General features: G+C 43.6%; 1 protein-coding gene across 3 annotated transcripts in view; it reads right to left on the bottom strand.

The window, feature by feature from the left end:
- Positions 1–26,989, bottom strand: part of PARN (poly(A)-specific ribonuclease) — a 189,568-nt gene that overhangs the window by 71,628 nt on the left and 90,951 nt on the right. The window contains exon 22 of one of the 3 annotated variants that reach the window (XM_047780459.1): positions 14,804–14,872. The exons of the other annotated variants lie outside the window; for them this stretch is intronic. Within the exon in view, the coding sequence (XP_047636415.1) occupies positions 14,856–14,872 (17 nt within the window). The 3' untranslated portion in view covers positions 14,804–14,855. Of the gene's footprint in view, positions 1–14,803; positions 14,873–26,989 lie in introns of those variants that run through there. 3 annotated transcript variants of the gene reach the window in all.

Raw genomic sequence — 26,989 nt, 5'->3', positions numbered from 1 at the left:
TGTCTATATATGTGCAGAGCGAAAGGGAAATAAAGCAAATGTGACAAAATGCTCCCATTTTATCTACAGACTTACAGCTGCACCTGCAGCATGCGAAAGTTCCCGGGCTAGGGGCTGAATCAGAGCCATAACTGAGGCCTACACCACAGCAACATCAGATTCCAGGTGCATCTGCAACCTATGCTACAGCTTAAGGCAACGCTGGATCCTTAACCCTCTGAGCGAGGCCAAAGATCAAACCCACATCCTCATGGACACTACGTCAGGCTCTTAATCCACTAAGCCACAACAGGAACTCCTTGCTTAAAAATACATTTTAAATTTTTCAAAATATAAGTTAGAGGAAAAAGCAAAAATAAAATATACAAAGTCTAACTGTGAAAAAGAAAAAACAGAAAATACATTCTAAGTAATCAAAGAACTGCTGATTAAAAACAGTTTTAAAAAGATAAAACTAATACTACATGGATTATAAACTTATATAACCTTTATACAGGGCAATATGACAGACGATATATGAAAAATTCTGATTTTTAAACTTTTTTTGGCCACGCCCACAGCATGCAGAAGTTCCTGGGCCAGGGACTGGACCCACATCACAGGAGAAACCCAAGCCACTGCAGTGACAATGCTAGACTCTTAACCTGCTGAGCCACACGGGGACTTCTTTAAACTTTTTTAAAATCAATTTTCTGATTCGATCATGTTACAGACAGAGGCCAAGGGGATATTCCAGAGATTTATGATTTAACCTTTGGAATTCCTGCACAACGAATTCTTATGCCCAGAGAGGTTTGAGAGTATTGCTAAAAATAAAAAATGCATTCAAAATGAAAAATCAAATCAAAACTACACCTCACACCAATCAGAATGGCCATCATTAATAAGTCTATGATTAACAAATGCTGGAGAGAGTTTGAATGAAAGGGAACCCTCTTATACTGCAAGTACCAGGGAATGTAAATTGGTACAACTACTACGGAAACTAGTACAGAGGTTCCTCAGAAAACTAAAAACAGAATATGATCCAGAAATCCCACTCCTAGGTATATATTTGGAAGAAGACACATGCACCCCTATGTTCATGGCAGCACTATTCGCAATAGCCAAGACATGGAAACAACCTATACGTCCAATGACAGATTAATGGATGAAGAAGATGTGGCACATATACACAATGGAATACTGCTCAGCCATAAAAAAGAATGAAAAAGGAAAATAGCAGCAACATGGATGGAACTAGAGATTCTCATACTAAGTGAAGTAAGTCAGAAAGAGAAAGACAAATACCATATCACCTATACGTGGAATCTAAAATATGGCACAAAGGAATCAAGCTACAAAATAGAAACAGACTCAAAGACGTGGAGAACAGACTTGTGACTGCCAAGGGGGAGAGGGAAGGGAGTGGGATGAACTGGGAGTTTGGGGTGGTAGATAAAACAAACTATTACACTTAGAATGGATAAACAATAAAGTCCTACCATATAGCACAGGCAACTATATCCAATCTCCTGGAACAGACCATGATGGAAAATAATATTTAAAAAAAGTATAGATTTGGAGTTCCCGTCGTGGCACAGTGGTTAACGAATCCGACTAGGAACCATGAGGTTGCAGGTTCGATCCCTGCCATTGCTCAGTGGGTTGACGATCCGGCGTTGCCGTGAGTTGTGGTGTAGGTTGCAGATGCGGCTCGGATCTTACGTTGCTGTGGCTCTGGTGTAGGCCGGTGGCTGCAGCTCCAATTGGACCCCTAGCCTGGGAACCTCCATATGCCGCTGGAGTAGTCCAAGAAATGGCAAAAAGACAAAAATAAATTAAAAAAATAAAAATAAATAATAAAAATAAATAAAATAAAAATAAATAAAAATAAATAAAAATAAATAAATATTTTCCTTTATCTGGTAAGACTAAAACCTAAATAAATAAATAAATAAATAAAGTATAGATTTCAATGACCAAGTCACTTTGCTGTATAGCAGAAAAATGGCACAACATTGTAAGTCAACTATACTTCAATTAAAATTTTTTCAATAATTTCTTAAATTAAAAATTCTATAATAAGAATATTATCAAGTAAATTATAGTATAGCAACTTGATGGTTTATTTAACTAAAGCAACCAGTTAATATTTTTTCATAGAGTTGGTCAGGGAGCAAAATTTGCCACTCTAAATCATGTCTATTTAGCATGAGAATAATTATTTATTTATTTATTTATTTATTTATTTTGTCTTTTCTGGGTCCACACCCATGGCATATGGATGTTCCTGGGCTAGGGGTCGAATCGGAGCTGTAGCAGCCGGCCTACGCCACAGCCACAGCAACACCAGATCCAAGCCATGTCAGCAACCTACACCACAGCTCATGGCAACGCCGGACCCTTAACCCACTGAGTGAGGCCAGGGATCAAACCTGGAACCTCATGGTTCCTAGTTGGATTCGTTAACCACTGAGCCACGAGGGGAACTCCAGAATGAGAATTATTTTAGGCTGATTATTTTTAAGAAACAGAAGACTGGGGAAGTCTTTCTTTTGAACCCCTTCTCCTCTTTGAACTGCCTAAAAGAATCTGGCTATAGGGCTGGGTCCAGGAAGAGCACTTACTGCCAGAGCTACCTGCAAAGAACATGGGTGAGGTCAGGTGGGGGAACTCAGGGCCTGGACACCAAAGTCCTGTGTGTGTCCCACTGTCTCTGCACAGCCCAGCAAGCTCCGCTTACCAAATGTTTGTTTTCCCATATAAAATGTAAGAGACCATTTAAAATTTGTATGCGAATTCCCTTCCTCTCCCTTTGAAGTCCCAAACTCTTACCCCTCTTCTCCTCCTTGCAGAAGGCACAGAAGCCTCAACTGCCTAACTTATCCTTGAGTCTCGTATTTCTTACGGAGCCTCTAGCATGTATGTAATTCAATTTGTTTTTCTCCTGCTCCCCTGTCTCAGGTCAAGAACCTAGAAAGGGTATAGACAGGAACACTTTTTCCTTCACCAACCAGTTGAACTGGAGAAGATTTCTCATAACTCTTAACGAAAATAGCAAAAACTAACATGCAGAGTATGCAGGATTATACCCACATAAGATAAAGAGGCAAAATACTAAAAGAAAATATACCAGAATGTTATTATGATTATTTCTGGGTGATTTTCTTCATTCTATTTGTGTGTACGTTTCTCTTCAATTTTCTGTAGTAAGCAAGTATTCATTTTATTTTTTAAAATACTTTTTAGGAGTTCCCATTGTGGCGCAGCAGAAATGAATCCAATTGGGAACCATGAGGATGCGAGTTTGATCCCCGGCCTCCCTCAGTGGGTTGAGGATCTGGCGTTCCGTGAGCTGTGGTGTAGGTTGAAGGCCCGGCTCGGATCCCGCATTGCTGTGGCTGTGGTGTAGGCCGGCAGCTGTAGCTCCGAATGGACCCCTAGCCTGGGAACCTCCGTATGCCGCGGGTACAGTCCTAAAAAAGCAAAAAAAAAAAAAAAAAAGCTTTTTAAAAATAAAAGAAAAAATTCTGGCATTCTTAGACTTGGCACATAGTGAAATTTTTTGCTACTATAATTTGTTACCTAATTAGATGATCTGAAAGCTGAGAGAAGGGAATACAGGCTCAGAATCCCAGAGCTGTATACTCTGAAATAACTAAGAGAGCCCTATTTAAAAAGAAAACTCTTTAACTGACCGTGGTATAGAAAGTTTTTGATAATTATAGAGGAAGGTTATGAATTATGAATACATTTACTCATATTATTATTAATAGGCTGAAATGTTATACTCAAAAGGATTGAGTTGATGCCAGAAAAGGCCAAATAAATTTTCTTTGAGACAGAGCCATCTCACTATTTTATTTAATTAATTTGGTGTTTGGCTATAGCTCAACCTAAAAAATCCTAGTCTAGGCTAAACCAAAATTACATGGCTCATTTCATTTTTATCTACAGATTTCAGAGAACAGAGTTACACCCACTGAACAGAAATCTCTGCATCATTTCTGAATGCTGGCAAATCAGCATCTTAAGCTGGCAACTCCCAACGTTTGTGAGAATGTAAAAATTATTCTTAAAAGTAAAGTGTTCTGAGTATAATAAAATTATTCTGAGAATCTAGAAGGTAAAGGTTTTGTTTATTTGTTTGTTTTTTTATCTTTTTAGGGCCGCACCTGAGGCATATGGAGGTTCCCAGGCTAGGGGTCTAATCAGAGATGCAGCTGCAGGCCTACACCACAGTCACAGCAATGCGGGATTTGAGCCACATCTTCGACCTACACCACAGCGCATGGCAACTCGGGATCCTTAACCCACTGAGCAAGGCCAGGAATCAAACTCGTGTCCTTGTGGATGCTAGTCAGGTTCGTTAACCACTGAGCCACAACGGGAACTCCTAGGAGATAGTTTTTAAAAGGCAAAATTTCCAAAGAATAAGCTAAATTGTAAATAAATTATTCTGAGAAATAAAATAATCCACTTAGGAGACCTCGCCTACTTGGACTGACCTCTTAAGAAAGCCCTCTCCACTGAGAAAGGGACTCTCCTACAAGGCCAGGCGCTGCCAAAGAGAAGATGAAAACAACGGGCTAGTGTGCTTGTTCCACCTGACTGACGGGCCCCTGATGTGGCTTCCAGACAAGGTCCCCACCGCACAGATGGGTGTTCCAACCTCCAGCCTGCACCTTGGAATATTCGCTCGGCTGGCCTGCTTCCTCACAGAAAGCATAAACACTGCACTTAAGAGTCACTGACGCGGAGGTGGAGAGAAAGGGAAGAAAGAGCTTGATTCAATAAATGGGACTTGCTGCAGGATGGTTTAGCAATTTTTTCCTTTGGCTGTAAGTAAATAGATCATTTAAAAATGTTGCCACCAATGACAAAGCAGTGTAACCACCAAGACATTTTCTTGTGAGGAGATACGTGGGGGTACGTGTGTGTGTATGAAAATTTTAAACACTATACTCCACCCATCCCTTAAGAGAGCTATCGAATGGATAACAAATTACAAAGATAAACTCATGGAGGATAACGTGAGAAAAAAATGGAGGAGAATGTGAGAAAAAGAATGTACATATGTGTGTATATATTTATATATATGTGTGTGTATACAGGTATGACTGGGTCACTATAGTGTACAGCAGAAACTGACAGAACACTGTAAATCAACTATAACAGAAAAAATAAAAATCTTTAATAAAAAAGATAAACTCATATTATCGTCATCCTTATAATTTAAACCCCACAAAAATGAAGCCCAAATACTTGGTTGAATAGCACTAATATTTAAGAGCATCTGAAAAGCATTTTTATTTGTAATATTAATAGAAGTGTTAGGGTAAAACTATTAAATTAAAGAGATTTTTATAGCTGGAGCAAAAAAAAAAGACTACAGAAGCAACTACGTCAGGTAGAAACCTGCTTCATACACATAAAAGTGCATTTCCCAACTCTTGGGAGAGGGTGAAATATTTTTCTATTCCTTAAGAAAAAAATATTTTGGCACTGAACTTCTTTTTTTTTTTTTTTAACTTCTTTAAAGAAAGAAGAATTTGGAGTTCCTGTTGTGGCTCAGCAGAAACCAATCTGACTAAGATCCATGAGGACGTAGGTTCCATCCCTGGCCTCACTCGGTGGGTTAAATAAGGATCTGGGGTTGCCGTGAACTGTGGTGTAGGTAGAAGACGCATCTCGGATCTGGTGTGGCTGCGGCTGTGGCAGAGGCTGGCAGCTGAAACTCCGATTCAACCCCTAGTTTGGGAACCTCCACAGGCCACAGGTGTGGCCCTAAAAAAAAAAAAAAAAAGGAGAAACCAGGGAGTTAATATGATATCCCAAGAAAACAATGACAAAAACACGAGGTGGAAACATTTTTCTTTGGAAGAGATTCCCTGACACCCGATGATTCAATTTAACCTGCTTAGGGTTGCTGCGGGCTTTCCAGGCATCTCTGCAGCCTAAGATTCTCCCCACGGGGGGAACAAATAACCGGGGGGCTGGAAGAAGGGGTCCCACCTTGGAGGAAAAGGAAAAGGTCAGAGCCACTTCCAAAGCGCGGGTCACCCGCTTCACCAAACAAACCTCGATGAGAGTTGCAGGGAAACCGAGTCAACCATCCTGTTCTCCTGAAACTGGCAACTGCCAGCCAGGGAGGCTCTTTACATCAATACACAGGCCACAGTCAACGGGACCAGGGCTGTATTTTGCTAACATTTTCACAAATTCTTGAGAAAAAAAAAAAAAAAAGAAGGCTGGGAACACTGTCTCCTTACAGATAATTAAGTGCCTGTCTAGAACCCTGAATTATGTTGAGTTTTATAAAGATTCACTTTTTTTAAGCACAAAGAGAAAGATGAACTGCATGATATGAAGAAGATGATCAAGGCCTTAAAGAGAAGGAAAACAATTGCTTCCTGAAAGTGACAAATAAGGAAACCCAACCCTTGAGCTGGGCTTTAGTTTGCTAATTTGTGATACTGCTGCTCCAAAGACCACAGCGGGTCACGGCCTTTGAAACCCAGATCTCCACTGACAACCGCAGACGGCACAGCAGCCGACCACCTCGCTCCCACCACCCTGGACAGGCAATGCTGATCAGCTGGCCAAGCTTGCTCATAGGCTATGCTACACCACGAAGGAGGAAAGACAGAGGAAATCTACACAGACAGCAGAAAATGTAGAAAAGAATTGGGCTGCAGAGGGAGAAAAAAAAAAAAATTCACCCATGTCAAAAGCTCTGAATGCTACCCAACCATGAGATTGCTCAAAAAAAGGTCGTTTCTGGACCATTTCCCCTTCTTACGAGTCCCAAGAACACACAAAAAAATCAGATCACAAGTTCTTACTCTTCTGTTATCACCAATCTATACAAGTATTTCCTTTAAATTGTACATTAGTTTTCCTTCAAAAAAATTTTTTTAAATTCACTGCTAGCTCAAACCTTAGAGCACAGAGCTGGCTTATCTCCTGAATTGACACAGGGTGATAAGTCCAAGGTTCCATTATCTTGTAAAGGTCAAGGATGAAACAACTTGGCCTGTTCTTGGGACACAGTCTGTACCCCAAGCCCTTAATGCCCTGCACAGAAATGAATGCTGTTGACAAAAGAGAGGGAAAGGCAGTCCGGACACAAGAATACAAATCCATTCCAACGGCTGCGAAAACCCCAAGCCACATCCTATTTGATGGCTCATTTGAAAAAAAAAAAAAAATTATGTGGGCAAGCAGCAGACAAATTCCAGCACTAGTCAGAGAGGGTAGCTAATAATACATCACACATAATTTAAGTTTGAATCAACATGTTGAAATCATGACCAAAAAATGAGACCGAGATATCTTTGGCTCTTCTCTGCCTCCTGAATGAGTAGGCTTAACACATTCAAGTTCAGATCCACGCACTGAGAGGGTTAGAGGCATCTATAAAGTAATTCTGAAAAGGCTTTAGGATCTAAAAATAAGTGATTTTTCTGCTGTACAGTAGAAATTGGTAGAATATTGTAAATCAACTACAACAGAATAAAAATCTTAAAAGAAATAAAAATAAAGAGAAATAGAAATAAATGATTTTCTTTTCTTCTCCTGGAAGGCGTTAAGTTGAAAAGCTATTAATTGTGTACAAAACCCTGTAAGGTCACGTTATCTTCCACACTGGAGGCAGGAGCTGCCATTTAGTGGATCATTCCTAAGTGCTACGCCGGAGCCAAACGTGGTACCAACCATCATCTCCCTCGACCTCCTCCATCCCGGGAGGCCTGCAAGTGGGGCCTCCGTGAGGAGGAGGTTCACTGGTTCACTACAGGTGGATGCGCTAAGAACTGCTTCAGCTTCCTTTGCCACAGGAGGAAACCTAGGCTCAGGAAAGCCTGGATAAGCAACTGGCCAACGCCAGCTATGTGTTGTAAGAACCAGGCTCCAGAAACCAAAGTGAGGCCACGGAATGCCAAAAATGCCTGCTCTTTCCATTCCGTCTTAGGGCCTCTGATACCTCTTTTAATCCATACATTTCTATAAAACTTCACTTTTCCAGGTGAGGCTAGCAATAAGAACAGTCATCTTACTCATTTTAAAGGTTTCTTTCTCTTTTTAATCATTTAACTAAAGTAAATGCTTCTCGAAATAACTCTTATCAAAGTACCTTAACTTAATAACGCCATTTATGACAAACCCACAGCCAATATAATACTCAGCGGAGAAAAGGTGAAAGCCTGACTGCTAAAATCTGGAGCAAGACAAGGATACCCACTCTCACCACTTTTATTCAACATGGTATTGGAAGTCCTAGACGCAACAATCAGACAAACAAAAGAAATAAAAGGCATTCAAACTGGAGAAGAGGTAAAATTGTCACTCTACGTAGATGACATGACACTATATACAGAAAACCCTAAGGACTCCACTCTCCACCTTACTCGAACTGATCAATGAATTTGGCAAAGTAGCAGGATACAAGACTAACATTCAGAAATTGGTTGCATTTCTGCATATTAACAATGAAATATTAGAACAGGAATATAAAAATACAACACCTTTTTAAATTGCACCCCAAAAACCTAAATACCTAGGAATAAAACTGACCAAGGAGGTGAAAGACTTCTATAAGAGAACTATAAAACATTAATCGAGGAAATTATAGAGGATTCAAAGAAATGGAAAGATATTCCATGTTCCTGGATTGGAAGGATTAATACTGTAAAAATGGCCATACTACCCAAAGCAATCTACAGATTCAATATAATCCCTATCAAATTACCCATGACATTTTTCACAGAACTACAGCAAACAATCAAAAAATGTATATGGAACCATAAAAGACCCAGAATTGCCAAAGCAATGCTGAGAAACAAAAACCAAGCAGGAGGCATAACTCTCCCAGGTTTCAGACAATATTACAAAGCTATAGTAATCAAGACAGTGTGGTACTGGTACCAAAACACACATACAGAGAACCCAGAAATAAACCCACACACCTACAGTCAATTCATCTTCAATAAAGGAGGCAAGAATATAAAATGGGAAAAACACAGTCTCTTCAGCAAGTGGTACTGGGAAAACTGAACAACTGCATGTAAATCAATGAAGCCAAAACATACCCTCACACCATGCACAAAAATAAACTCCAAATGGCTTAAAGACTTAAAACAAGACAAGATACCATCAGACTCCTAGAAGAGAACAGAGGCAAAACATTCTCTGACACCAACCTTACAAATGTTTTCTTAGGTCATTCTCCCAAGGCAACAGGAATAAAAACAAAAATAAAACAATGGGACCTACTCAAACTTACAAGCTTTTGCACAACAAAGGAAACCATAAAAAATACAAAACCCAAAAAGACAACCTATGGAATGAGAGAAAATAGTTTTAAACGATGCAACTGACAAGGGCTTAATCTCTAAAGTATGCAAACAGCTTATATAACTCAACAGCAAAAAAATACATAAATAAATAAACAATCCAATTGAAAAATGGGCAGAAGACCTGAAGAGAGACATTTCTCCAAAGAAGACAGGATGGCCAATAGGCACAAGAAAAAATGCTCAACATCACTAATTATCAGAGAAATGCAAATCAAAGTGCAATGGACTGGAAGTTGGGGGTTGGCAGATGCAAACTCTTGCACTTGGAGTGGATAAGCAGTGAGATCCTGCTCTAGAGCACAGGGAACTATATCTAGTCACTTGTGATGGAACATGATGAAGGGTAATGTGAGAAAAAGAATGTATGTATATGTGTAACTGGGTCACTGTGCTGTAGAGCAGAAATTGACAGAACACTGTAAATCCACTATAATAAAAATTATTTTTAAAAAAATAAAAACAAAATAAAATAAATTCTTCTCTTCCAGGACCACCAGAGACATTTTCAGGACTTCAGCAAATAAAATATACTGCTAAAAACAAAAAAAATATTACAGTATTGTCACCTTGCTAGTAAGTAATACAAATACGGGAGTTCCCTGGTGGCTAAGTGGGTTCAGGATATGGTGTCGTCACTGCTGTAGCTTGGGGTGCCGCTACGGCGTGGGTTTGATCCCTGGCCTGGAAATTTTTGGTGTGAACAACAACGACAAAAAAAAGCAATATAAATATGGACTATTTATCTGCAGTTTCTCAAAAATCACTATGAGGGAGACATTTGCGGCCGCGACAAAAGGATCCCATCATTAATCATTCTGGTTCCTGCATTTACCTTAGATACTGAGATATACTGCACGGTCTGAGTTATGACCCAACCTGTGTGGCTGCGACGGGTACCGCTCTTTAGACAGCTCACCAAGAACAAAACCTGTAACTCGGCCTGAAGGCCCTGCTTGATGTGGCCCTGCCCAGCCGCCAGCTCCCGGTCACCTTGGTCTGCTGCCTCACGGCACTGGCCCTGCTTCCTCTCGCCTCTGAGCCTCTGAGAAAGGTTCCCGGGCACTGTCACAAGACTCATTCTCCTTCACGTCTTAACTCAAAACTCTCTTTGCTGGAGCAGCCTCCCTGACTGCCCTTGCTTGCCCTGTTCTGTCCTCTCATCTGGCACTGTGTGCACTTTATTAGACTAATTTCTGTCTCTCCCACTAGACTCCATACTCCATGGGGGAAAGGGGACCTGGGGCTCGCCCTGTATCCTCAGCGCCCAACACGGATGCACTCATTCAGTAAACTGCTCAGCACCTAGTGTGTGCCAGGGACCGTTCTAGGCACCGGGGATCTATCACGGGCTCTTGATACCAATAAGGGGAAACAGACACAGCGGGGGCGGGGATAGACAAAATGAAAAATCAAAGCACGACAGTGCTCTGGAGAACAGAAGCTTAACAAGTTGGGACGACGTAGGCAAGAGTGACTTTTTCTTTTTTGTGTGTGTGCCTCTCCTGAAACGTGAAAATTCCTGGGCCAGGGATCAAATCTAAGTGGCAGCTGTGACCTACACCATAGCTGTAACCTAGGCCACCGCTGCAGCAATGTGAGATCCTTAATCCGCTGCACCGGGCTGGGGATCAAACATGTGCTGCCTTAATGCCAGAGACAATGCGGGATCCTTAACCTGCTGTGCCACAGTGGGAACTCCTGGAGGAGTACTTTTTTAGATGGAGTGGTAAAGCAAAGAAATTTTGAGCATGATATGAGGGAGGTGAGGTGAGAGAGTGTGAATCACCAAATATCTGGGGGAAGAAAGATCACTCCAAGGGGCATAATGAGTGTGTAAAAAGGCTGCAGCGGGGGCACGCCTGGAACAAGCAGGCGGTAGTGAACACTTCCTGATGCTGTTTTATACCAATGCGATAGCACAGAAAAGTTACAGATGGTCAAGCTGTGAATTACCACAGATGCCTAATCATCTATATGGGAAAAGAATCTGAAAATGTATGTGTATAACTGAGTCTCTTTGCTGTACAGCAGAAATTGTCGCAGCATCGCGGATCAACTACACCTCGATACAACTTAAAAAAAAATTATCACGATGCCAAGGTGAAGCTCAGTTTTCATCATATAACTTCTCTGTTGGTGATAAGACCCTATGTGGCCCGCAGAACAAACATCTTCACAAACGCCCCAAATCAACGCTGCCCTGTTCCCCATGTCTCCTCAACCTAATCTCACCTTTGTTACCGGGCTGACCGATTATAAAATATATGCTTGCTTCTGTCTCCCCCATTCAGCTATAAGCAACTCACCCAGAACGTGAACCTAAGTACTTGGGGTTGTCAACCTCCTTTTTAAAACAACATCGCCAGTATAAACATGAACTGGTTTTAACCCATCTCAGGTAGCAAATTCTAAGGTATGTTTCATTGCCATGAAATCACTAGGACTAACAACTAAACTCAAATACATGTGTATGAACATATTTTTTTTGCCAACATAATGTTTCTCCAGAGGTTTTAAAAGTTTAAAAAAAAAAAAAAACCCAGCCAAAATGAGTAACAGAAAAGGACTGTGTTCAAATCCCATAGGAAGTTATTATAAAAGATGCAGAAAATTATCCCTAAGGCCAATGAAAGCATGCCGGAAAGACATGCTTACAAAGGGGATGAAAACTGCGCCTAATATTTTGAAATGAACTGAAAGAATTTAAAAGAATGATATAAACATATGGGAACAAAATCAGAGCTAGAAATACTCAGAAATGAGGCAACGGTACTCAAGAAAACATTAGAACTCAACAAAGAATTTGATATGAAAGAAATCATTTTATAAATGAAGACTAAATTAGGAAAAATACAAGAATGAATAAATGCAACATGCCTTAAGAGACAGAGCGATATAAAGGAGAAAAAATTTTTAAAGCAATTTTGCTGAACCAAAAAAAAAGACTGAATATTGCACACATCAGAAAGGACACATCAGATACCTGGGAAAAGTGATCCAAAACAACTGGCCTAAAGATATACTCTAGTCAAATCAGGGGACTTTAAAGCAAAAACTCTTTGACACATTTAGTCAAAAAGAGCAGGTCACTTAGGAGGGGGAATAAAAATCAGATTGCTGTAATACTTTGAGAGACGCACTTCAAGCCAGAGGAAAATAGCATACCACTTTAAAATACTCAAAGAGGAGTTCCTGTCGTGGTGCAGTGGTTAATGAACCCGACTAGGAACCATGAGGTTGCGGGTTCGATCCCTGGCCTTGCTCATTGGGTTAATGATCCGGCGTTGCTGTGAGCTGTGGTGTAGGTTGCAGATGCGGCTCAGATCCAGCGTTGCTGTGGCTCTGGCGTAGGCTGGTGGCTGCAGCTCCAATTCAACCCCTAGCCTGGGAACCTCCATATGCCGCGAGAGCGGCCCAAGAAAATGGCAAAAAGACAAAAAAAAAAAAACTCAAAGAATATTTGAACCAATTTTTTAAAATATAAAAATGCATAGCTGGCTAACCGACTTTCAAATATAAAGGTTACAGATACACAAAAACATGCAGAAATTTCAGAAGCATTTTTCCCATGACTTCCTAAAAAACATATTAAAGAAATTTGCTTCAGATACTCCAACTGACTGAAGAAACATCACTGTAAGGACTGAGGGTGAGCACTGAACATCTATTTACCTGTAACACTAACACTAAATGATGGTTATAAGGGATAGAGTACAGGGCACAGGGCTGTTTGCTCTGACAATGGAGATACAGTTATCACCAGAGAAAAGATGAGAATAAAGAAGGCACGTGAGTAGGAAAATAAGATGCTGCCTTCCTTATAGGTATTAACGGTGAGTACAGCAGTGACTAAAAAGGTATTTCCTCAAATCATACGCAGAGGAGAAGGAAGGCAAGAGATTAACAGCTAATATTGCTCATATTGGTAGGGAACCAATAGACAGTGACTAAAAATGAACAAGATTAAGATACCATATAATGTTAGTTGCAACAGACTACAAAATAGCCAGAAATTCTTCCTTTTTTTCATGCATACCCTTTGCAATGTGATTTTTCTGCTCTTCCCTTCAAGAGGTGCAGTGAGTTCACTGCTCCCCTTGAATCCCAGATTTCATGTGACCTGCTCTGGCAGGTTAATGCACACAGAGGGAACTAAGGGACAGTGAAAAGGGGCATGGCTAAGGCATTACATGGTGGCATTAGACTACGGTAGCCCTTAGAACCAAAACGTAGGCCACTTAAAAAAAAAAAAAACCCACAAAAACAATAAACAAAATCAAAAAACATATGAGTTAAAGCAGAGAGTAAATAAAATAGACCATACAGAGAAAAAGGATTCATATAAAAGACGTATACCTACATATATAATATAAAACAATGATGGAACTGAGGTCAAGCATATCAATTATACAAATAAATTTAAATAGGCTTAAATCCATCTAAAAAAAAAAAGGGAGTTCCCGTCGTGGCGCAGTGGTTAACAAATCCGACTAGGAACCATGAGGTTGCGGGTTCGGTCCCTGCCCTTGCTCAGTGGGTTAAGGATCCGGCGTTGCTGTGAGCTGTGGTGTAGGTTGCAGACGCGGCTCGGATCCCGCGTTGCTGTGGCTCTGGTGTAGGCCGGTGGCTACAGCTCCGATTCGACCCCTAGCCTGGGAACCTCCATATGCCGAGGGAGCGGCCCAAGAAATAACAACAACAACAACAAAAAAGACAAAAAAAAAAAAAAGAATTCAGATTGGCCAGCAAAGCAAAATCCAACTCTGTGCAATTACTGTGGCACTCCTGTGAAGTGATCTCCTAGAAACCTCGTGAAATGAAAAAAAGCAAAGTTGAAAAAAAAAAAAAACAATATAGGTTACAACTTATCTAAGAAATAGAAGAATATAAATATGTCTACTTATCCATTTATATTAAGAAAAACCAAGCACTGGGAGGGTAAAGCACAAACTTTTTAAAACAGTTACTTGTAAGGGGAGAGAGAGAACGGGGTGATGGAGACTGGGATAAAAACCAGATTTTTTTTTGAATATGGTTTATACCTTGTTTTTTAAAGGTAACTTGGAACCTTGATGATATTTTAAATAATTACCAAAGAATTGCATTTTAAAAAGAAATCCCTAAGAACTGAAAATAAAAGAAAACAAATGAGCCTAAATGTATCCAGTTCAGGGCAGTAACTTACAGAGAGGGAACCAATCCCCAAGGCTTTAAAACCGTTATCTGGTGGTGCCTGCCTCCAGGGAGACAGCCAGAGCCAAGAGAACTGCAAAAAGCCTGAACTCTTCTCTCTCTCACCTTGGTGGTGACTGACTGCATGTTGGTTATTTCGAGACTGTTGGGTCTATATCATGAGATAAAACAGATGAATAATTACATGATACTTTCTTTCCACCCTTCCCGGTACCATTAAGAACCAGAATTCTTGGTCTGGGAGAAAAAAGATATATGCAAGACAAAAGAGGTTAAGTAAAAAACCTTTAATCCTGATGCTGAATCAGAGGTAGCAGTTTCAACTCATGATGTATTTTTATCTGAAAGAAAGAAAGACGTTTTTCTGAGTTCTTCCTACTGTAAAGGCTCAGAAACAATGACTGACCCAGTGCAATGAGCACTCTGGCACCCAGACTGTGGTCTTGAAATGCCATTTTCCATGAAAAGTAACCAGAGCTCCCTGGAGGAGTGCTGACTCCAGGCCTGGGGCAGAACATATACCACACCAGCCCGGAACATCTTGTCAAATCACAGGGCAAGTCGAAAGGGCTCTGCCACCCTCAAGAGGCTCCCACTTGTAAAGCTGGGAGAACTGGATCAGTAGCAAGGGTCAAAATTGTAACTGAGTCAATCTCAGTGGACAGGTCTAGGTGCCATTAAGTCCAAGAGTACATAGTGATACCACAACAAAATAACTCAGTGGCTGGTCACAACTGGAGACTTCTAGAAAATCAATTCACTTTTTAAAAAAGCAATAAATGGAAGAATCAAATACATATGCTGCTTTTCCTGTACCAATTGCAAGCCATAGAGTAGATAAGTGAGAGTTTCTCTTATGAATGTATTCCAACAAATAAAGTTGAATACAATGACAGTATCACCATATCGCAACCTCTTAACAAAATAATGAATCTAGGTTAGGCATTAACAGCCGTCTTGTCACAAAACGAGAAATGCCGGACACATGTCCTTCGATGGAAGAACACAACGATACATACAAAGGGGTTCCGCACCGTGACCAAATCGAATCCTATTCGGATCAAGCTCCTAGATTTAATGAGCAGTTTGCAGGAACAGGAGGGCAGAAGGATGTCTAAGACAACGAGAGCGGGGGATACAATCAGTAAAATCAGGACTGCGGGGAACTCCGCAGGACATATGACACCGACACTGTTTCTTCAACAAATAAGAGAAAGAGAGAAAGAGACCTACAGATTAAGAGACATAATAGACATTTTAGCAATCACAGTGTGTGGCCCTCAGCTGGATGCTGATTTGAAAGAAATAAAGAAAAACTCATGACACTTGTGAGATAACTGGAAATGTTAACAGTAAGTGAATATTTGAGGATATTAAAGTTTGGTTTTTTGTGGTTTTTTGGCTGTGCCCGCAGCATACAAAATTCCTGGGCTGGGGATTGAACCCTCGCCACAGCAGTGACCTGAACTATAGCAGTGACAATGCCAGATCCTTAACCTACTGAGCCATCAGGGAACTCGAAAGATTTCTTTTTCTAAGTCGATAAATTACAGAGCAAAAACAGTACTGTGATGATGACTAAAAAGAAAAGGAATTTGTCTTTGAGAGATATACTGAAATGCGAACCAATGAATATGACGGGGTGTCTATAATATGCTTCAAATTAAAACAAAAAGGGAGAGAGTGGGCATTGCTGGGCATGAAAGAGGACTGGCCATGCTAGGGGCTGAACGGGGTGGCGGTGAGTACACAGAAGGTGTCATTATATTCTTCCATCTTTCCTGTGAATCTTTTAAAAGTCTTCCACAATAAAAAATTCAACCAAACCAATGACTGGACCACAGGAGTCCCCCCCATCCCCAGACCCCACAGGGAGCTGATGTATCCCCGTCCTGTGACTCTGCCCCAGCGGGTTACCCTCTGGCTTTCGACTCCAGTTCCCCGACCAGCTGAAGGGACAGAACATCGCCTCCACCTCTGCTGCTTTCCCAGCTCTAACAAGTGGCTATTAACAACGCTCTCCGAGAAACCTCAACATTCCCTGTCCTTTTTCAGACAGAAAACGAAGTCAAATAGAGCACTTGACATACCATAGACCAAATTCCTCGAATTTTCCCCCCAAACTCCTAATTTCCCTCTCCACTCCTTCTCCACTGCTATCCTCTTTGTTAACCGTAAGTTTGTTTTCTTTGTCTGTGAGTCTATTTCTGTTTTGTAAATAAGTTCATTTACATCATTTTTTTAAGAGTCCACATATAAGTGAAATCACATGATGTCACTTTATGTCAAATTCCTCCTCCAATTTTTTTTTTTTTTGGTCTTTTTGTCTTTGTTGTTGTTGTTGTTGTTGTTGTTGCTATTTCTTGGGCCGCTCCCGCGGCATATGGAGGTTCCCAGGCTAGGGGTTGAATCGGAGCTGTAGCCACCGGCCTACGCCAGAGCCACAGCAACGCGGGATCCGAGCCGCGTCTTCGACCTACACCACAACTCACGGCAACTGCAGATCCCTAACCCACTAAGCAAGGGCAGGGACCGAACCCGCAACCCCATGGTTCCTAGTCGGATTTGTTAACCACTGCTCCACGACAGGAACTCCCCTCCTCCAATTTTTTTTTTTCCAGAATAATGATGATGAGGTCTAAGCATCAGCTAAGACACTTTGACCAGAATGGGACTCCCCTGAAATTTTCACACTCATGGAAATGAGACGTTCAAACAATGAACACAGCAAAGATCTCCCCAAATGGAAGCTTTTGTGGCTGTTCTCTGAAAGCAAACCAGGGGTCCCAAAAAATGCAGTGACCCACAGGTCCCATCCCCCCCACAATCCTCCGGCCTGGCAAACATCTGACACATGGTGAAACCTGGATAGAGTCACATATCAGTAACTGAACACATGGAACCACAGCAACCAGTGCACACCAACAGAGAAACGTGGCTGCTTCCCATTGGAATACTTGTTAAATAATACAAAGGAGTTAAACCAAGGTAAAAGTAGTCCTGCAGGCAACGAAGGATGAGAAAGGCCTATTTAACACCAACACGACAGAAAGATCTGCAGGCACACACATCACTCTCACCCTGGCGAGAAGCACACAGCACTGGGGTGCAGGCGGGGGGCAGACTGAGTCGGTGAAGAAATGCAGAGTCTCCTCCCAACAGAACTGCACAGAGTGGAGGGAGCAAACCAACACCTTTTTTCTTTCTTTCTTTCTTTCTTTTTTTTTTTAATGTAAATGTACAGCTGAGCTTGAAGGAAAGAAAAGGAAATCCTCGGGTGTCAGAAATGAGTGAGAACTGAAAGCCAGATGTTAAGAGTCCTGCATATAGCTGTGCACATAAAAAAGACTCACCCATTGGCTGGGAGACCTGGAACCCAAGCCTGTCCCTGCCTAAGGCTGTGGGTGGGAAGAGAAAAGTCCATAGGAGAAATCACACCTCTGGCTGCTCCACAAGGGAGTGTTCAGAAAAAAAGAAGCATGGGAGTTTCCGCTGTGGCTCAGCAGTAATGAACCCAACTAGTATCCGTGAGGATGCAGCTTCAATCCCTGGCCTCACTCAGTGGGTTAAGGTTCTGGTGTTGCCGTGAGCTGTGGTACAGGCCAGCAACTGCAGTTCTGATTTGACCCCTAGTCTGAGAACTTTGATGCGCCACAAGTACAACCCTGAAAAGCAAAAAAAAAAAAAAAAAAAAAAAAGGAAAGAAAAGAAAAAGAGAAAAAAAGAAAGAAAAGAAAAAAGCAGCATGTATGGTGAATAGTAAAGATAAATTGACCAAATTCACCATTTATAAAACAGAGATTCTCAGGAGTTCCTGATGTGGCATAGCAGGGTAAAAATCTGGTGTTAGAAGTTCCCTTCACGGCTCAGCGGTTAATGAACCCAACTAGGATCCATGAAGATGCGGGTTCGATCCCTAGCCTCCCTCAGTGGGTTAAGGATCCAGCATTGCCGTGAGCTGTAGCGTAGGTCATAGATGCAGCTCGGATCCCATGTGGCTGTGGCACAGGCTGGCAGCTGTAGCTCCAATTTGACCCCTAGCCTGGGAACTTCCATACGCCTTGGGTGCAGTCCTAAAAAAAAAAAAAAAAAAAAAAGAATCCAGCTTTGTCTCTGCGATGGTGCAGGTTCAATCCCCAACCTGGCACGGTGAATTAAAGATCTGGCATTGCTGCAGCTGCGGCTCAGATTCTATCCTTGGCCTGAGAGTTTCCAAATGCCACAGGGGCAGCCAAAAAAAAAGAAAGGAAAGGAAAAAGAAAAGAAAGGGATTCTCTGACTGAAGAAAATTGAATGGGCACCTATTTGTTATTCACAAAAGACCCATCTAAAGCAATCCAGAAAAGTCAAAATAAGAGGCTAGAAAAGAAATGAGGCAAATACTAACCAAAAAATGAAAATACTTGTATCAGACAAAACTGAGTTCAGGGCAAAAACAACAACAACAACAAACCACTAGTTAGAACAAGAGCACCAACTTGTCCCCAAAACAGAAACTGACAGAATGATAAGGAGAAAGCAACAATTTCAAAACCACAGTACGAGTGAAAAACCAAATACAACAAAACAAAATCCCAATTATAAATTTACAGATCAAGCAAATGCAAGCAATGAGTAAACAACTAAGAGATGAGAACCACGTATTATTTCACAAGCTTGACCTTCTGGACAGAGGGAACCCTACACTTCACAACTGGGAAACTGTACTTTCCCTTCGAACACACTGGAATATTTATAAACACTGACCAGGTCACAGGGAAAGACTCAACCAATATCATGGATGATCTGTCTTAACCGCCTTCTCCAACGTGAAGCAGTAAAACCAGAAACTCTACGGTGGGGACCGGGGTGCAGATGAAGATGACCGCCAGCTTCTCCCCAACCCGATGACCCCAGAGAATCCCCCCTCCCGCCGGCCTAACATTAATGCTGTGTATGTGGAGACCGAGGAGAGACTGCATCCTTCCGGAGCCTGGGCCGTGATGCTGTCACTTAATCTCAAAGACAGAGCAGCAGCTGACCACGCGGCCAGACAGGACCCGCTCGTCTCCGAGTGCCTCCTGGGAGTGAGGCAAGGATTCGGCAGATAACAGACTCAGTCATTCAGGGGAGCCCAGAAGCCACACAGTAGTTGATTCTAACCTGTGAGTTTTATTCAAGGTCTCTTTTCTCTTAGCCCGGGACACTGAAAACGTTTCATGAGCTGTTGTTTTCCCAAGGCAACTATGCTCGGTCTGGCTTTGTTTTCCCTTAGCAGTAAGCTGAGCTCTCCAAGAAGAGCTGGGGCCTGAAGGCAAACCTGTATATATTACCCTACCCTCGGTCCATCCCAAGCTGCTCAGATAATCAAGATTCATTGCCAGGTACACTTTCCTGTCCAAACATGAATTATGAAAAAAGAGCTTTCCTCCTAGGGGCAGCTGTTCACTGCGGCTGCTAAACGGCAGCATTAGTAGTATTCGATTTATCAAGATAAGGAGACAAAGATCAAGCTCTAACATAATCACTTCTCACAACGCATTGAAAAGGGAGGGGAAGGGCTAGACTGGGAGGGGAAAAGGTCCCTTCCCTCAGATGGGAATCTAATGAAAATTTAGAGGGAAGTCTTAAATTCACTTAAAATACTTTACGGAAAACATTTTATCTCCACTTACAGATAATTTCCCAAATAGTATTCTGCTAAACTGTTTCTGTAGCAATATTAAAAATGACTATCAGGAGTTCCCATTGTGGCGTAGTGGTTAACGAATCCGACTAGGAACCACGAGGTTGTGGGTTCGATCCCTGGCCTTGCTCAGCAGGTTAAGGATCCAGCGTGGCCGTGAGCTGTGGTGTAGGTTGCAGACGTGGCTCAGATCCCGCGTTGCTGTGGCTCTGGCATAGGCTGGTGGCTACAGCTCCAATTGGCCCCCTAGCCTGGGAACGTCCATATGCTGTGGGAAGCAGCCCTAGAAAAGGCAAACACAAACACACACACACACACACACACACACACACACACACACACACACATAAATGACTATCAACTGCTTGTAAAACTTCCTAGAAGGAGTTAACGTCAACACAGTAGCCCCAAGGTTTTATGCGTATCTTACTTCGTTTGGATCCCTCGAATCTTTCTTTTATTAGAGATTATAGAATTTCATACATACATGAAAAACTGAAACTCCTACATCATTTGTACACCCACGTGAATCTCTGCTTTAAACAGAGCCCAACACAGTATACAGAGTGGGGAGGAAAGAAGACCCGTTCTACCTCATTTTTCAGTAATTTCATCACACGGGAGAGAGAGAATTTAAACAATGACAGATTTTAAAACAGTCTATGATAGGTATTTTCCAGAACAAATACTACTATTACTACTACTACAAAACAAAATGCACACACGTAGGGGGTCTTAAACAAAGTATTTCCTTGTTTTTGTTTGTCTGAGGTTAGCCACAATGCTTACAGATCATCTCACGACAGAATTTCAGTTGGAAGATCTCTGAGAAAACCACGCAGATTAAGTGCCTATGCCACTCTTACTAAATGTGACCCTCTGCAGAAGAGGAAGTAAAAGCACCAATGGATGAAGGCTCTTCTCTGCCGAGAAATGAAACAGACGACCCCAGCCCACCTGTAAGGTAAGGAAGTGTCTGGGATAGGCAGGAAGCCATGTTTGAAGCTGTCCAAGACCTGTCAGTCTCAGTACTTAATACTGATAACCGAGCTGTCAATGCAGTGGTCACAGAAGGGACAAGGCCTCTGCACTCATGAGGTGGGGCATCAGTCACTCTCAGACTGAGGGAGGGCACCTCCCCCCCAAATCTGCATGAAAGTCAGAAGGGCCATGTCCATGCACAAGCTACCAGGCAGGTATGTGGAGGCCGAGACACGCCAGCTGTGGGATCTGCTGGGGCCCAGGATGTGCCACTGAGCCTGTCTTCACTGTCACCCAGCTGTGAAGGGGTCCCACGTGCTGCTCAGTGAACCCAACAGACTGGCCCTAGAGACCTGGAAAAGACACTTTCTGGGACTGCAGGCTCCACTGGGGAAAGGGCGACTGCGTGTTATGTGTGCAGAGGTGAAAAGAGAGATTGCAAAATGGGGTAGCAAGTCCCCTCTCAACCAAATCTGCTACCTGTTCCTTTCTCCAAATACCTGCCAAAGAATTAATTGAGTCTTCCACGGCTTTTTCCTTCTCTCCCATCTCAGGCCCCTTCCCCTCTAAGGGGACCAACAGGCAAGTTGAACTCTGCTGAAATGGGGAGGCTGGGGAGGTGAACCCCGCATCTCGGGTTTCCTCGAACCTCACCACCCAACAGAAATGTTAAGGTAGAGAAATCCACAACGAGAGGATTCATGTGCAGAAACAGGTACCAAGAAAAAGAAGAACCAGAACAAAACCATCTTCAATGAAAGTCAAACAGCTATAGGAATTATAGGCACCGATGTTCAATATACAACCCTACTTAACCAACCTCCATCCTCCCGCGATACAATGGTAAGAAAAAAGGCCCAGGAGTTCCCGTCGTGGCGCAGTGATTAACAAATCCGACTAGGAACCATGAGGTTGCGGGTTCGATCCCTGCGCTTGCTCAGTGGGTTAACGATCCGGCGTTGCCGTGAGCTGTGGTGTAGGTTGCAGACGCGGCTCGGATCCCGCGTTGCTGTGGCTCTGGCGTAGGCCAGTGGCTACAGCTCCGATTTGACCCCTAGCCTGGGAGCCTCCATATGCCACGGGAGCGGCCCAAGAAATAGCAAAAAGACAAAAAAAGAAAAAAGGCCCAAAGTCACAACTGACTGGGACGACAGCTCCCAGTACTCATCTCACAGATGAGGCTCGTTGGTCTCCATCTACCTACGTATCCAGCACGTGGAGGCATCCTCAGCCCCTGTGCCAGTTACCGTCCGGGTGAGGCCCTGCCACCCCGCAGCAAGGTCATTTTTGCAGCAGTGTGCCTGTCGGGCAGAAGCCAGAACAACCCTCCTTGGAAAACGAATAAAAACCAGGCAGCCCAGAAACCCCGTCCCCTCGGGGCTCTGGGTGAGATACCTCGGAGAAGAAAGGAAGGCAGAAGGGAACCGAGCGGAGGCTCCAGGCTCCTTACTCCAGGTCACCAGGATGCCTGACCAAGCACCCTCCAGACTGAACCAGCGCTCTGGGGAAACCAGGGCTAGGTTCCGGCGAGGCTTTGGCCACGTTTTCTTAAACCGGTTAACACGCTCTTGTTTCATGAGTGCTTCTATTTCAAGATACGTTCCTTATATACACGGCGATTCGCCGCCACTGATCTCAGGAACAGACTGTGGGTTGGGCGGGAATGCGGCGCCTCCCGCGTGTGTTCTCTGCAAGGCGCGACCGTCCTCTCGTGCCTGGGGACACAGGCAGCGCTCTGGCCCCAGGCTGCGGGGGGGCCTTTCAAATGGCAAAATCGCCAACAGAAAGCCCAAAAATGTGAAAAACGCGGCAATAAAGAGACTGTGAAAAGGACCCTTGTTTACAGCAGGAGCTGCAAGGAGAAGGCTGAGCATCGCCTTGTTCAACCTCGACGGGTGACCATGGGCGTCGGGAAGCCCACAGCTTCCCTGCCCTGCGCATGTCCGTGAGTGACCACAGAAGCCCTGTGAGTGCTGATTTTGAGGTTACACAAAAATTTTAACGAGTAGGTGAATTCACAAACACAGAATCTGTGCTTCTAATGAGGACTGCCTGTACTTTTCAGACCGTGCCCAAACCAGCTTCCCAAACGGACTCTGGGAAGGAATCCGGAGACTGACCTTACAGCAATCTTGCAAACGTCTGTGTCTGCAGCGTTCTCATATTACTTCTGAACCTACTCAAAAGCTGACCTCAGTAACAGAAAGAGGCTCCAGAAAGTACTGACGTGGGACGCCTGGGGAGGCTCTGAGGGAGACCCCTGACTGCAACTGGAAAGAGGTGAATGAGAACAGCAACAGGTAAGCCGAGGACAGACAACTGAACATCACTGGGGCAGCAGTTTGGGTCCTCTGTGGAAACGGTGGTGTGCCTTCATCCGGAGGGTACATCTCGCCGAGGGACACATCATTCTGCAAGCTGGGCGCACAAGCACCGAGAGTCACACCATCTTCTCTGCGAGGCAGCAGCGTGTGCCTCCCATAAAATCAACTGGGCAATAATATTATTCTAATGTCTGGATTTTTGGATGGGGAAGGCACAGGGCAAGCAGGGCAGTTTCCTAAGCAGCTAGTGCCAGGCACTGTGGGAGAACGTCACCTCCGTCAATCCTTCCCAGCTCTGAAAAGTGTATGTTCTCATCTTGATTTTATGGCAGAGGGCACAGAGAAGTTAAGTCAAACACCCAAGGTCACACAGCCAATGTTTCACGCCAGGTCCATCACACATCTGGGTTTCTTTCAAACCGTGAAAATAAGGTGAGAGGCTGCTTGGGTGATCCAATGCCTTGAGTATCCAGTGAAATGTTAAACTGAGCATAGTATTTCCGGTAAACTTAATTCATGAGTTTTCCTCTAGGTACTTACTCATTCATCCACCTTTCAAATCAAATCACGGAAGACTGCACACAGATCAAACGGCAAGTAACAAAGCCTTCATCCTGAGTTCTCCAAGAGTGTCACGTGACCCTCAGTGCAAAGGTGGTGGCTCTGAGCAAGCGCTAAATGGAAGGCCTGGTGGCCGGTTTCTTGAAGCTTCAGACCCTGAAGGTTTCAGGGCATGAAGGCTCCACGTGGCCTAACCACTGCCATGCGGCATGAGGGTTACACTGTGGAAACAGCCTGCTCTGTCTGTCCACGTTACTTAGCATGAGTAAGCATTCAGGTGACAAGTTTTACTTGAAGAGGGGAAGGTGGATTCGTTACCAACACGACAGCACCATCTTCTGGTTGGTGAAACAGAATGAAGACTGAAGGTCACAGCTGGCCTTAAAAAACACGGTGACAGGTTCCTCAGAGGAGGAGCAAACCAGAAAATTTAGTTTCTGCAAATCGAAACCATAGTAAACAAACACCCTCATGGGCCAATCATGGAACAGAAAGCATGTTAATTGCAGGTCCGTACTGGTCACACTTGCACATCATCTGGAAACACAGCAGCCACGGCCAGCCTCTCAGCGCTCCCACCCACAGAGCCCCTCCTGCCTTATGAAAGAAACTCCCTCTGGCGTCGCTCTCACCCGCACCCCTCTGGGTGCACAGAAAGGCTCTCTGCTGCTCACACACAGAGCAGAAATCTGACGGCACAGCAACCAGGGCCCTTTCCAACCACCCTCCCGGCCAGTTCTGGTTGGCGGTTGGAGAGCACTGATCTCTCTTGAGGGACAGATGAAGGAACTGGTGACAACTCAGCAGCATCTTTACGTCCCCTCGAAGCCTCAGACCCCTTTGTGGATTGTGCTGGAGATGGATCTGGGGCCTGAGGTCCAAATAGGGCTTCCTACCATAGCCGATGCCACCCCTACGGAAATCCCGGCCAGGAGACCTCCATCACTGGAAAGACCTGACAGCTGCTGGGAGCCTCCAATATCTAAACAGTTTCCTCATTTCCAGATTAGGAAGAGACCCCTGCAGCTGGGTTCTTTTTTTCCAAGTCTGACTTCCTCAATGCAAAGATCCCTCCCACTGGTCAAAAAGGCCCTTGGGTATCAGCCTCTTCCTGATTTTCATCCATCAGATACGCCATCGGCCTCCTTCCACAAGGAGGACCAAGCAAGGGGGTGGCGGGGGTCAGACACTTTAGCCACAACACTCCTCTCTCGGTGAGAAGCATGGAAGCCTCCTCCCAGCCCCTGGAGATGCGGCGTAAAGAAGTGAGCATCCTGCCAGATGCCGTCCACACGACTCCCAGCCGCACTGATCTAGAGACAGGAAGCACCTGAGGATTGAGATCTTTGTCAGTCACTTTCGCTTCCTCCCCAACCTCTAACACCTGCCACGGGGCTCTGAGAGAAGACTCCTCGTTACATGAAAACTGGTCTCCTCCACCATCTAAATTCAAATTTTTTGACTATGACCTACAACAATACATTTTGACTATAAACCAGTACATATACATGTTGACCTGCACATACAGATTAATACTTGGAAAAAAGTTACATTAAAAAAAAAAAAAAAAAAGAGTCCCCTTGTGTGCAGTGGTTTAAGGATCCAGCGTTGCTACTGCAGTGGCTCAGGGACATTTTCAAACTTTTTCCTTCTACAAAAAAGCTGGTCACGCTCATTCACAATAACGATTGTGTAGCCCAGTAAGAGGGTGAGCCGGTTTGACAGGTGCTGTCATCAAGCATCCACTTTCCCACATACAGCTGCTCAGCTTGCACAGGCCTCTCTCCTCTGCTAACTCAGCACCAAGGCCTCTGCTCAAAGTCCTCCCAAACTCTTCCCAGCCCTGCCCCAAATACCGAGCATGTAAAATAACAACAAAGACGCCCTCCCCGCTTCAAGAAGCCAGACTTCGTTGGTTGAACACTATATATAAGCCTTAGGTAAGACATCTCCCCTTTCTCTGAACACAAAACACCTGCCCTCTGTATTCATTCATTCATTCAATTATTCACACCCCACCTGACTCACTCCAGTATCGTTAGTGTAAACAACATTTAAATGTTTATCAGAAAGATGAATCCATCAAGCAGGATTTCTTTTTTTTGCAATCTTATTTGTCAAAGGATCATTTTCATGAACTCTAAATTAGGAACTGAAATGCGCTGTCACCAATTCTTGGAAGCCAATGGCCCATTTATTATTCTGTGTGGCATTTATAGATGTGGCAGGTTCCCAGATAAATTCAATTTGGCCTCTGTCTCTTAAGAGAAGGCTCTGAACTAGAGTCAATGAAAAGACCAACTCCTAGACACTAAAAAATAAATAGAACCTGCTCGAATATATCCATCTATGTTTGACCCTGTGCTACAATGCCACCATATGGCACTGGAAGACTGGCACTGGGGCTGACACCTCTGACAACAATCAGGCTTTACAAGAGCAGCTTCAAGTTGACAAACCTGACACGCCTTACCTAGAAATTCTGTCAAAAGCCCCAGATTTAAAAGAAAGCCAGTGACATCTTTTATTCTAAAACTTGATTTAAAAGAACATCCCAGGAGCTCCTGCTGTGGCACAAGGGGATCCGCAGCGGCTTGGGAGCCCTGGGACACGGGTTCAATCCCCGGCCGGGCACAGTGGGTCCAGCATTGCTGCAGCTTAGTTTGCAGCTGCGGCTCGGATCTGACCCTTGGCCTGGGAGCTCCATATGCCTCAGGGGTGCCCCACCCAAAAAAAGAACATTCAAATCAACACTGCAGAAGGTTTGTACAAGGGGTAAGGTTCAAACTCCGAATTCTAACACACACATTTTGTGTTTCCACCTTCCAGCTTCCTCTCCACCGTATGTACCACTTGCTCCAGGCAGACCAAAGGATGTACTGGTCCCCATGCTTCGCCAGAGCGCCCTTAACCTTCCTCTGATAGGT

This window comes from Phacochoerus africanus, chromosome 5 (genome assembly GCF_016906955.1).
Source record: "Phacochoerus africanus isolate WHEZ1 chromosome 5, ROS_Pafr_v1, whole genome shotgun sequence".
NCBI classification, from domain to species: domain Eukaryota; kingdom Metazoa; phylum Chordata; class Mammalia; order Artiodactyla; family Suidae; genus Phacochoerus; species Phacochoerus africanus.
The sequence above is the reverse complement of the archived record's forward strand: the minus strand, read 5'-3'. Positions and strand labels throughout refer to the sequence as shown.